General features: G+C 40.3%; 2 protein-coding genes across 2 annotated transcripts in view; one reads left to right on the forward strand and one right to left on the reverse strand.

The window, feature by feature from the left end:
- Nucleotides 1-13706, forward strand: part of TXLNB (taxilin beta) — a 41300-nt gene that overhangs the window by 13623 nt on the left and 13971 nt on the right. Inside the window, exons 5-7 of the mRNA XM_082755857.1 lie at nucleotides 6348-6542; nucleotides 8219-8338; nucleotides 13556-13630. Of these exons, the coding sequence (XP_082611983.1) occupies nucleotides 6348-6542; nucleotides 8219-8338; nucleotides 13556-13630 (390 nt within the window). The remainder of the gene's footprint in view (nucleotides 1-6347; nucleotides 6543-8218; nucleotides 8339-13555; nucleotides 13631-13706) is intronic.
- HECA (hdc homolog, cell cycle regulator) overlaps nucleotides 4339-13706 on the reverse strand; it is a 57937-nt gene continuing 48569 nt past the window's right edge. The window contains exon 5 of the transcript XR_014317105.1: nucleotides 4339-4473. The gene's annotated coding sequence lies outside the window, so the exon portion shown is untranslated. The remainder of the gene's footprint in view (nucleotides 4474-13706) is intronic.

Here is a 13706-nt window from a genome sequence, read left to right on the forward strand (position 1 = left end):
TTTGAGTTCACCTACATTAGCTGTAACCTGTTCTGGTGTTACCAGGTAGTCCAGCACAGGAAAAATAAGTAGTGCCAACAGATCAGCTACGCCAAATTTGCTGTGACAGGTCACCCTCTCCCTCCCAACAGGGTCAGTCATCCAGCACCAGCCCTAGCTGCAAGAAGTGTCCATGTTGCCCCAGCTCTCAGCTCAGCTTCAACTTGCTGGCATGGAAGGGCCAACTGTGGAGCAGGCAGCTGGGGAAGGGTGTTTTTTAAGCTGTAGCAGCTGGGTCTTCCAGAAGGCACATTCTTAAGTCACTGAGACTGCAAATGTGAATACAGGTGTGTGGCCAGAATTATATGAACACCAGATTTGCTGTACAGGACTCACAGAAGGCCAGCAGCTGTTTTCATATTATTTGAGTACCTGGGCATTTTCAAGTGATCTGTGATGTCTGTCAGTCAGGACATTTTCCTCAAGACATCAAGCCTAGAAACACCAAGGATGCTGACACTGTGGAAGTTGTCTGGATTACAAGCACCAGTTCAGAAAGGAAATCCTCAAGAGTGTCAAGAGGCTGGGATCCATATACCACATCTGCCTTGGTGCACCATATACCACATCTGCCTTGGTGCACCATGCCATTTAAATATGAAATTTATAATCTGATTATGGTTCTTGAAAAGTTCTAGGTTCAAGATATATGTTTCTGTTGTGATCTTTCTTTTTACTTTTGAAAATATGTTAGTGAAAGTAGTGTTATACAAAAAGCCTCTGCTTGCTCTATTCAAAATCCTTTATGGAGGTATAGTTACAAGTAGAATAAAACATATGAATTCTTAGCAAAAACCTCACCTGATATAACCTCTATTAACTGTAATAGTTTTTCATTCACTTCCACCAGCTCAGGAGTGGGCGTTCAGGGGCTAGCCTTAACTTTTACTATATGTTGATAAGAATATATCTGTTAGAGGAAAGAGCCTTGTCTAAACACAAGCTATGCATGAGTAGGTGTAAAGTAGTTTAACAGACAGGAAGCATACCTCCGTGTGCTCAGTTACAGTAGCTCAAAACTGTCAGTGTCAAATAAATTCTTGCCTATCATTTGTAGCAAACCTGGTGTATATTAAGCTGTATCTCAGTATCGATCCACACTGATGTACCAGACCATCTTTGGCAAAATCTCTCAGCAAAAATACAAACCAATTTCAAAGTGATTTAAGACTACAGCTCTCTGTATAGACTTAACTGAGTTTTCTAAAGCAATCAAATCATATGCCCATCAGTGGAAAAAGGTATAGGGAAAAACTAATTATATTCAGAAAACGTACCTGAAACAGGTCTTGTTGAATGACTTGCACTATCTCCCAGCTATCATATGCTTATTAATCCCACTAGTAGAGAATAACAGTTTTTCTTTCTCTTTGCATACAAATAGTTCGCCATGCATTTCATCTTTACATTTAGGAAAGTCTCTTTCCAACATCTTCCCACTTGTTGGGCTGCAGCTTTGCAACTAAGTCCCTTAAATAAAATCATCAATTATTCATTCAGTTCTGATTTTTTTCCCTTGTACTTAAGCCAGGGGAGCCAGGAAAGGTACCTAAGCTGATATTTCAGTTTAGGAAGAAGTGCTTGAATTTTGGGCATTTCTTTCTAAGAAGCTGGAGAACCTTTAAGAAACACTGAATACTGGCTTTCCTCTGTTTCTTGTGTCTTCAGCATTAAAAAAAAAAAAAAAAAAAGTAAAAACAGTATAACAAACTTATTTGCAGAATGCATTAAGAATAAATTAATAAACAAAGACATTCAATATATTTATTTGGTTTTGTCTCTCTAACAATTTTACCACAATTCTTGGAATATCTGCCTTTAAGCTTTAGCTTCTGGAGATCTGTGAATATCCAGAATCTCATCTTCTGTTTATTTAAATGAGTGTAATTTTCTTTTGCTTATGACTGTATTGAGTGGGCTCAAAACAGGGCTATTGTGTGTTATTTTTAAAAACCCATGCTTAAGGAATTTTTATTTTGGCTTTATCAGGATGGAGAAGCTGATTCATATTTTTTTTTTAACATTTGGAATTAGCTTTTCTGATTATGTTCCAAAGGAATAGAAAATAAAAATTGTTGGAGATTGTGTCATTTTAAGAGCAAAGGAGAAGCCTGGCCTATCCAGATCACGAATATCCTCTGACTTGCCATGTGGTACATTATATGCACATCATGTCATGTAAATGTCGTCTTCACTCATCTGGTGTGTGGAACTCCCATTAATTGGAGATTGGTGCAGCCAAGTGGTGATGAATATGCAATGCGGAGCTGTGCTGAAAATCCACAATGCAGATCAGAGAAGAGAATTTCTGGTTAGTATTAGATACTGGCCTCAAAATTTCACTTACGTACAGTCCAGCTATTCAGATTATTTCCTCACAGTTACAGCTCACAGCAGAAAACAGATGTTTAATTCTCCCTCCAAGAAAAGCAAAATAAATGTTCGTGAAGTAACAACATATTCCCACTGCAGTGGAGAATAGCTCTGCTAAGAGCAATAGCATCTCATTTCTCTGCATTGTGTTAGTGTTCTGCCAATTAGCTGACAGTCTGGTGGCTACTTAGTGTCTTGTAGTCACATAACTCAGGTCCCTTGTCCTTTCTGCTACCAGCATTAAGCAGTGACTTTCATACAAATGTCACAACAATCAACAGTTTTGATTATGGGCTCGGCTCCAAACTGCAGACCTAAGGCTCAGACCATGCTGCCTGAGAGTGGGGAGAGCAGTTCACTGAAAATGAGGAGTCTGCACTCACATCATCTCTGCTGATATGGCTTCAGCAGGCTAACAGTTGTCTTGATTTGCCCTAGAGAGAGATGAGGACCAGAGATAACATTGCCCTTCTATTTGCAAATTATTTCACATTCCAGTGTTAAATCCCAAAATGCAAAAATATCCTTGCCTTAATTTTACAAGGTTTTGTTCAATGCATTTTTACATTGTTAGCAGTAAAACACATGAGAGTGATAGCAGTGCAGGAGCAGGGTGGATACAGAGTACAAAGATTAAGAAAGGGCAGAGGGAAAGAAACAATAGTTAGTGGCTGGAAATAGTCTTCTGCAACCAGAAATCTAAAAAGAATTTGCAATGCTTTCCCCCTTTACCCCCTCCCTCCCTCCCCCCCCCCCCCCCCCCTCACTAAAACCGAATGCTTAATTTAAAACTGTTAAAAGAAATAAACAGAGAGTTCAGGAGTGTGGTTCACACATTATGAATTCACTGTGGTGATGCTGAGAAGTCACCACCCCAAATGCTCTCATCTCTGCTCCCTATAACCAAGCAGGGCAGGAGCTCCAGACTGTGTGCAGCTAATTCAGCTGTGGCAGAAATAACACTGGATGGAGGGCAGTCTTCTATCTTCCATCAGGGGACAACCTTACTTTTACAAGGATTTTACTTTGCAGTATGTATGGAGTCTTGAAATGGGAAGGACTAAGGAACCTACTGGAAAAAGAAAAATGAAAAAAGAAAAAAAAAAGGGGGCCAGGTCTAAAGAAACAGCTGTGGCCTTGTGACAATAAAATCTTTGTGATGCTGATGACTCGGAGTCTGTCAGTGTGAGGTGTGTGAAGGGGACCTGGCAGGAGAGCAGGGCTGCATGGGCATCCAGACCCCTCCCTGGCTCCGGTGCAACCTCAGCCTTCAGCTTTCACAGCTAGTAAAGGCTCAGTGGTAAAGTAGACACCTCCACCACTCATCACTATTCCCATGGTATTTTCAGTACTGCTGACAAACCTCTGAAGCTGAACCTGTATTACTTCAGGCCCAGGCAACAGTCTAGCATCAGACGGGAGCAGCAGCATCACAGGCAGCTCCGTGGTATGGCACAGCATCAGGCACAGAGGGCTTTTGTTCCTTGGTACAGGGACTCTGAGGAACTCACCAGGGCACACCCCAGCCCCCATAGGCTTGTTCTGCAAAGGAGACGAGGTCAAGAGAAATTTGCTGCCCAGCAACAAAATGCACCTTCATTCTCAGCATTTATAACCATGAACATTTGTATTCTCTCTGTTCTCTGTATAATTATTCTACTCAGAAAAAAAAAAAAAAAAAAAAAAAAAAAAAAAAGATGAGCAGAAAATAAGATCTTCTGCGTAACACATGCACTTTTCTTTTTCTAAATATTTGCATGATTGCTACTCTTAGGATGTCTCATTTCACCTTGTAACAGAGCCGTTCAGTGTGACTTATGTGCAAGACACCATTTTTTTATTTTATATTCAGATGGATTTATTACTCCAGTGAGCTTTAAATCACAGCAGTGACACTGTGTTATAACACTGTTTGGTCCATTGAAACAATTAAGTATTTTGGGGGAAGGGAGTTTTGAAGCCACAGGAATAGGACTCCAAACACGTTCAGTTTTTCACTCTTGCATTTGACTACTTGAAGTGGAGGCACCTGGTCAGTCTTCTCCCTGCTCAGAGCTGTACCTATGCAATGGAGAAGAAAGAGCCATGAGCAGTTTTTTTAACAGTGTATTAAAGGTAAAACGGAGTTCTGACTAAACCCATCAAGGAATTCAAGTTCAATTTGGCAAAGTTTCAAACAAGAATAAAAGTTTCAAACAAGATTAAAAAGGATGACATATAGATATATATATAAATATATTTCTGGAAATGCTAAAACTGTTGTTTTAAAACACTTTCTAAGTAGCATTTTAAACTCTCTATTTTGGAACAGCATTTCTGTTCTAAAATCATCCTTGAAAGAGTTAAACAAAAAGAAACTACAAACAGAACACAGCTCAAATTCTCATCAAGCAAAATATTTCAGGATAACTAAAAATCATTCTTACCAATTTCTAAAAATAAAAATTAGAGAATTTCTCTTTCATCTTGCTTTGTATTTTTTGTGTGTTCAATTTCCACCCTACGTATTAAACCAGGAAACCTCTCAGCCATTTTCCCAGCTCCCTCTGTCATTCTTTCCTCCCCTTAAGAGTTCTTTGCTCACACTATGTTTTACACTGTTAGTGAACACACATGCATGTTCTTTTGTAAAATTCAGAGTACAACTGGGTTTTATAGTGATTTCTGTCCACTACCGTACTATTATCACACATAGCTCCAACAGTTTCCTCCTGTCATCCAAAGCACTGTCATCTTTATTGCTTCCTAGCAGCAAAAGGACAAACGTCCTCTACCTTGAGCTGGAGTTTTTCAAGATCAGTCTTGTGATTTGCATGTTAAGCAGAAATTGGGTCACTTGGTATTCAACTTACTTTAAGAGCAGGACCTGAACCAACACCTTTTATGTCACATTTGTGATATAAATTATACTTCATTAGAGTTAGTGAAAGCCTTCTTCAGATCTATTTACAGAAAATATTCATATGTAGTGTTATCAGAGATTTTTATGTAAATGACTACACCAATTGAAACCTTATTAGAGTATACCATTTGCATGCTGTGGAGAGGTTTCTTAAAATGGTTCTGGCATGATTCGTAATGACAGTAGATATTGTACTTGCCACTGCATATGAGGATTACATTCCTCAGAAGGGCACACTGCCCTGGAAGCAAACGGGTAAAAGGAAATAAAACTTGTGCACAGTTCTTCATTGAAAGCAAAGAATCTAGATTCTTTCCACATTCTCTTTTATATATAAAGAGAAATTCAAAACAGAATTTCAACCGTTGGTTAAAACATAATCCATCAATCTTTCTCCAAGACAAATTCTGATTCTCTACTTTGACTCTCTAAGAACTAGCCCACAAGCTTTCCTTGATTCCACCACCTAGTAAGTTCATCCCAATATTAGTGACACTTAGAAAGCAAGGGTGCGAAATGTGAGGAATGGGGAGGGATTCTACAGAAAATGAGGAATTCCTCTTAATAAATGGAAATACCAAATTCCTTAAATTTGATATGAGGGTTTCTAGTTAAATGGAGGCATTTTAAAGGGTGAATTCATAATTCAATCAAAAAGCATTCTGATAAAAGAGCTTTTGACTACTTCCACAAAATATCTTCCAAAGCAAAAGCTGTGCTACAGTGTCATGAATTAAGACATGCATGAACGTCCCCTTTTCCAGGATCACTTTGATCTGAAACTCTGTTCTACATCCATCTTTATAAAAGCAAATTCTTAGTTCTGTAATTTTTTCAAGACTGCTGTATAATTTGCTCTGTAAATTTAGAATCGTGCCTAATGCTGGAGCACATGAAAGCAAGAAAATCTCCAAAGAGGAATGCAAAGATGTATAAACCCTTCAAAGAATAGCGTTATGCTACTCTGAAACAGTATCTTTTTGGAACTGCTTGTTATGCATCTTACATTACTGCCTTCTCTCCCATTTAACAGGAGGAAACGATTCAGAGGGCACGGGAGGAAGATGAGAAGAGGAAAGAAATTACTAATCATTTCCAGGGCACGCTGAGTGAAATCCAGGCTCAGATCGAGCAGCAAAGTGAGAGGAACATGAAGCTCTGCCAGGAGAACACAGAGCTGGCAGAGAAGCTGAAAAGCATCATTGACCAGTATGAGCTGCGGGAAGAGGTGAGCACAACACCCACGGAGACAGGCAGCAAACCCAGCTTCCCAGAGGAAAGCAGAACGCATTGCCAACCTGTCCCCCTGCATGATATCGCTTGGGTATCTCATGGGCGACTTCCACTGTGCTTTGCAGTCTGATTGGGACTATGCATGCAATGAGCCAGTGGGATCCCATATGGTGAACGTGGGTGAAGAGTTGTCCAGACCAGCACCCTGCCTGCAGCACCCACAGCATCTTTGCCTATGATGGGTGGGAAGAGGGATGAATGTGCCCAAGCAGCAGGGTACCTGCTAAGCTGCACCCCAGCCCACTCACAGCTTCCCCAAGACCCCCCAAGTCCCCACTGAGCACCATCTTTTTGCAGTCTGGTCCACTGGTATGCCAGATGCACTTCTGATCCCCCAAGACACAGGTTGATGAGAAGAGTCCTGGTTTGAATGCTTCCACTCTTCCTAGAAGCAGAAAATTAATAACAAAAGAGAGTGAGGGGCCCTTTGCTTTGGAATATATCCTTCTTTGCAGGAACAATGTTTACCATAAAAACTAGCAGATAACAGACAGATGAAAAATTGCATTAAATGTAAATATTAGAGTAGGTCAGATAATTTTGACACCAAAAAAAAAAAAAAACAAACCAAAACAAAAAAACTCTGGAAAAGTCCCAAGCTACTATTTTTGTTTTGATTTTATGAAAATGCTAACACATATCACAGTGGGTCTTTTTATTGTTTCTAAATGTGTTGATTGTGAGTCTCAGTGCAACCAGACAACATTATCATGCTGAATAAAACATAAGTAACCTGTCTTTACAGTCTGGAATGCCCGATACAATACACTCATTTCTAAATCTGTTGCATCTTGTATGAAGCCGTATGTTGAACGAAGGGAATGTACATTCCTGTCTTGTGGTTTCTATAAAAGGAAAATGTAAAGCAGAGGGATGTGCTCAGAATATTTAGTCTTATTTAAATGCAGCACAAGTTAGGAGGGCTATCAGCAACACTTAACTCCTGAAGGTCACCATGGAGCCAGAAGTTTTACAGGCCACAGGAGACCTATGGTTCATCAGGTCTGATCTCTTCCACATCCCCACTCACCCACTTTATCCAAGCCCTCCGAACCCACATTATGCATGTGAGGACAGAGCAAATGAGATGTACAGGGCATGTGTTTACAGAGAGGGCAGTAGGAGATGTGCATACACTCCCAAGTACTGCAGGTGCAATGTGTCTACACATTTATCTGCACGGTGATTTAGATCGACTGGCCCCTTAGCAGCTCCAAAAAAGTCCATTCCTTGCATGTTAATTATTGATGGCCAATTATTTTATCTTTAATCATATTGGAATATATTGATGACTTTATATTTAGATCATAAAACTGGCAAAGATGCTGAGGCTTTTCTTTCTCTCTCTCTCTCTTCCCCTCCCCTTTTTTTTTTTTTTTGTTACAAATCAAAATAGATCATGTAAACACATTTCCCTTCCTATGCAAATTCTGGCACAGTTTTTTTCTTATCAGCACCACAGCTTTTTTGTAACTGCAGTGGGTTGGGAGTCTTCCTGTTTTGCAATATTTTTGTCTTGTCTTGTTCCGGTAGATAGCTGTACATGCATGAGCACGAAGGTCTGTGTACATAACTAAGCCCGCACATTCAGCAGAATTTATTTTCTTACAGCACCTTGATAAAATATTCAAGCACAGGGAACTTCAACAGAAATTGGTGGATGCCAAGTTGGAGCAGTCTCAGGAAATGATGAAGGAAGCAGAGGAGCGACACCAGAAAGAAAAGGAATATGTAACTATCTCACTAACTTGTCTTTTATCTAGCTTCAGGCCAAAAAGAGCCCTGCATGATATTCCACTAATGTGTCAGTTCTTCAGGTCAAAGCTGTGACACAGTAGTAGAGAAACACAAGAGAAGTTTTTAATGCTATTGTTAGTGCTTGATGTAAAAGAACAGCCTCTGAAAGACTGCTTTCAGCAGTGTTTACAGCCTTTGAAACAAACTGTGAGCAGCAGGTTAGAGCACAGTCTGCTCCAGCTAACTCATCGCTACTGCACAGTTGATTCATCATGATGTTGTGTCAGATGATGCCATTAGTTTCCAAACGGCTCTGATATTGGATGCTCCAGCTCCTCACATGGTGAATGAGCACATTTAAACAAGAACAAGAAGAACAAGGACATGTGATTAAATCAGCAGAAGGCTGGTACCCACCCCAGACTCAGCCTCCCCAGACGCCCTCCTGTGGGTCTGGTTTTGCCAATGGAAGAGACCACGGGAGCATCAGGGCCCCCTTCTCTCCTGCAGAGGCTCCCTCCCCACATTGGTCTGTCCAGTAGAGCCCAGGTTCATTTCACAGACTCATTTGCTGCTCCTCCCTGCCTGGTGGAGGGACACCTCTGGTAGGGGGACAGCAAAGAGCAGCTCTAGGCAGGATGTCCCCACAGGCACAACTGGAACAGGGGGAGGACACCCCTCCCTGGCCTCACATGTCTTGTGCCTGAGGCAGACCAAAACTCACTTCCTCAGGCTGCCTGGTATTTTCACAGTAATTCTAACATCTACCAGCATTCACCACTGGCACCCAGATCATTTTCTCTGTGGTGGCAGCAGCTGAGGCTACGTACAGGGGAGCATCAGGCTCTCAGCAGCTTGAGGAAACCTTTAGTCCTTACCAGTCCTGTAGCTAGCTCAGGAGCTGCATTAGAGAGCTCTGAAGGAATATTTATTCCTTTTTTTTTTGTCAGAAAAGAGATACATTAGTACAAGCATAGCCAAAATGCCGTAAAATGTGGATGAAACTGTGGGGCTCTAAGCCCTGTGGACAGCACACAAGGGAAACATAGCAAACACCTCTCACCAAAAGTTGTTCATAAGAGATTTTATCCTCTTTCTCTGCACGGATCTTGTGGCTGGGACACCCACTCCTGCTCAAACGCTACTGCCAGCTAAAAAACTGAGGGGGAAGAGGAGCTGGGACTTCTCCGGGTGCACATACACATGTCTCTGCATGACAATGTATGGTCCAGCTGAGTGCCCTTTCACTGTGGGGTCTATTTAAAGCCAAAGTCCAAAATTTAATGCATGACAGTTCATCCTAAGCAGGTTCAAACCCAAGGGAACATTTCTAAGAAATCCTTCAAAATGACAAGGCAAAGTTGGGCTTACTTTACTACTGCCACTATGAGTTTTGCTACCAAGTCCCAGATTTCAAATATTGAAAAAATAAAATAAAATCCAAAAGACAGAGTGACCTTGTGGAAAGTTCACAAACACAGCCTTGTACCAATGACCATTCTTGCAGTGCCTCAGAGAATATGAGCTTTGCTGCTGTCTGCTACAGTGCCTGGCCCTGATTGTAGCCAAATCTTCCCTCTGCGTTTTATTCATCTACATTTGGGAGTGGGAGATTTCCTTTGTGGCTGTGCTGAATGTATGACTAGCACCTATGAAATAACAGGTTCGAAAACAAGATACAAAGACTTTAAGTAGTGGGTGTATAATTATATGCACTGTGTTCAAAGATTTTTTTTCATACTTTCCAAGCTAATGCTCAAAACTCTGCCTTTGAGGTAGCTTGGTGATATATTACTAACATCACCTCAGAGCAAGGTAGCTTTAGCTGGAAAACTTAAGTGACTGGCCAAAAGCCATGCCATGAGACAAGGCATGACCAGTATGTCAAAATTCATCACAGGTAGCCCAGCACTGAGAGCTAGCCTACACATTCACCCCCTCAGTCATACTGCTGAGCTCTTACTCCCACCCACCCAGTTATCATGTGGGGGTATGAATATATATATATACACATATATATATATATATATACATATATATATATGAAATTAAGGTGTTTTTGACTGAGTCCTTTCATTAGCTTGCTCTCTCTTCAGCTCAAATGTGCAGTCAGAGCCTTGCTGCACTCCAGCATCCTGTACATAACAGTTCTCTGCATACCTTTTTTTTTGACATCCTTCTGCATCAGTTTGCTGCAGGACTTTGCAAATATCTTTAAATGAGAATTTTTATACTGTTTTATCAATTTGATTTCTCCTTAGAGGCTCACTTTGATGTTTTTCTGTGCAGTTCTTCCATGTAGGAATCTTTGCTCTTATAAAAAATTCCTTTACCTCATTCAGGGAGAGATGTCCTCTCCTGCAGCCTCTGGATATCACAGCTCAACAGGCAGATTGACTCATTCTCACACAATTCATTCTTCACATGCAACAAGAATGTGATTTCCTGAGTAAGCAGCAATCATTTGTTTTGCTGTGTGGCCTTCACAAACGGTCAGCCTGACCTAAAGATGCAGTTTTAGTATCATCCCATTACTGGTCAGCACTACCTGGGACTTCCTTGACATACAAGACATTTTTAGCACTTGTAAAGCAAACTTTGTTTTGTAGCTAACTGCAGTTTAAAGCATCTGTGGCCTTCAGGCGTGTGACTGGAAGGCAATGATCAGATTTCTACATAATCGGAATAGTGCAAAATCTGGCACCAAAAAAAAGGGAAACCTAATTTTCACTAAACCAGCCCCTAGGTCCATGTCATTAAGTGAGAATGTGTGTTCCTGGGGACTGTCTCTTTCAGACCAGAGCATGATGTGACTGCCTGAGTCTCCAGCAGCTATCGTAGCTCTAATGATATAGTCTAACAACACCAGGCTTCACAGAAGTTCTGTTTTGTAAACACCACATGCAGTATTTAATCATTTCTTTATACTTCAGCCTCCTTGTTACCACTTCATAGCCAATTAATAAATGTGTCAGTTCTCCTGGTGCAGTTTCTCTCAGCTTGGTGTTTGTAGATGACCCCAAGCTGCATAAGAGTGCACATTAATTTGAGCAAACCTCTCTGTGGCTTGCTTCCCTTACAGAAGAGTTTATTAACTCTTGGATTTTAACTAGCTACAGAAGCTATGTGGGTCAATAGTGGAGAAGAAATATTTCATTAGTAGGCAAAAGAAGCAACTTTGCTTTCTCTGCCCATCTCACATCTATCATACTGTGGCAGAAGACATGGCAGGGGAGACAAGACCTCTTCATTATCCCAGGCACACAAGATAAGATTTAAGACAAGATTTAAGGAATACAAATAAAAGCCAAGTTCTTGGAAGCATTGACTGTCCTGGAGACTGGGTAGCTCTGAAGAGCTTCAAAGAACTTTCCAATAAACATTCGACCCAGACACCCTATAAATCCTCAAATGAAAATAAAATTAAAAAAAAAAAAAAAATCACCAAGTAGGTATCACAGAAACCTGAAATTTAAAAATACAGATTTCATTCAAACTTTAAAAAATATTTTTATGTGCAAGGAACATCCTCCCATGAAAACAAATGCTGAGACCCATTTAACCTAGGCCTCTTCCTATCACATCATTTTAATAGCTAGGACATGCTGACATGACCTATTTGAAATCTTGAAATTTTAGCCTACAAGATCTAAACTCAGAATTTGACTTACCTCAATTGAAACAAACATTAAATTAAATTCTTAAAATAATAATTAAGAGGCAAATATAAAACTAACAGCACATGGTATTTCTTCATACAATGCATGGGTAAGCTGCAAATCATTCTTATTCTCAAAATTGTAGATGCTTATAATTCAGTGGTTCTGAATCAAAAGGCCAAATGGATGGAGAAAATGGATCTTTTACAGCTTACGTATTTATATGTATATATATGCAACAAGTGTAATTCAGTTTCTGTGCCACAAATAGCTGGAGAAGGAGAGAAGTCATTATATTGTTTAATCAGCATTTATAGCATACATCCTCAGCCCTTTTGCCAGGTGACATTCAAGTAGTTTACATGTGTTATTTCTAACTAAATATTTAGAATCAAGGTTCTTACTAGGATCAAATACATTTTCTGCATGTGGTTCTACTCACCTTTCCCTTCCAGTACGAGTGGGTTCTATTGACTTATAAAGTAATTTTCAATATATTTTCAAAGCCCAACTGTGCCATTTTAAATGGTACAATTTAGTCCAACAGAAGAAAATGCCGTGGCAAATGAAATTGTTTATATTTCATTTCTCAAGCTATCATTAGCATTTTTTTTTTTCCTGAAATACATTTAGCCTAACCAGTAAAAGTAACACTGTATACATGATTGTTAGGCACTAGAAGTTTCTTTAACACTTCAATAAATGTTCCCTGGGTTCAAATAAACCAATTGTTAGAATCGTTTGGAAGTGCTGATTCCAAACTGCAACCTGTAGAAGTGTCCATACACCTTTTCCTACAATTCATTCACCCTCAGCTGAACCTCCAATGTGCAGTCTACATGTCCCAATGTCATTTTGCTAATGCCTTGAAGATTTGCTAATGCCTGGGAAGATAACATCTTCCCAGGAGCTGCCAGGGATGAAACTGCAATCAAACTCTTCTTGGGCTGCCTCCTTGATCTAAGTGAGGCATTTATCACCCTCAGCTGGGAGTTTCTGCTGATGGCATGTCAATGCAAATGGAGCTGTAAGATAACAGACACCAGAGCTTGATTTTGCATGACATTTACTGTGCATTCCCTTTCTGGAAGCTAGCAGATTTTTTGAGACATGCCTGACTTTGACCACATCTGTATGCTAAGTCTTGATCATTATTGCAAAAAGGAGTCTACCATTCACAGGAGAGCTGAAATTTAGCCTGAGCCATGCTAAAATGACAATGCCAGAAGGTGTCATAACCACACTCTACAGGTCACATGAAGATATGCTTAAATACCATACTTCTTAGAGCATACTGTACTACACGCTTCATTCCAAGCAGTTTTTAAACTAATATTCAGACATGTCTTTTCTAACAAAATGCCCCATTCCTCTCCTGAGGATAGCAATAAATATTCGATCTTGCCTGTCGCCTCTTCCTACATTCATCTGAGAGTTAAATTATTCCTTACCAAGGTACATATGCAACAGAAGCATATGTAGCTGGAGGCTGGGGATTTTCAGCTGAAAAAACAGGGATCTAACAATTTTCTCTCTGTTGCCCAAAACACAGCTCCTGAACCAAGCTGCAGAATGGAAGCTCCAGGCCAAAATGTTAAAGGAACAAGAGACTGTCCTGCAGGCACAGGTGACGTAGGAGAGGTGATTGCATGGTGTGCCTTTGTTTGCCCACTTTTAGCCCATGAGACACATTTCAGGTAAAG

This window comes from Aythya marila (genome assembly GCF_965140915.1).
Source record: "Aythya marila genome assembly, chromosome: 3".
Lineage (NCBI taxonomy): Eukaryota > Metazoa > Chordata > Aves > Anseriformes > Anatidae > Aythya > Aythya marila.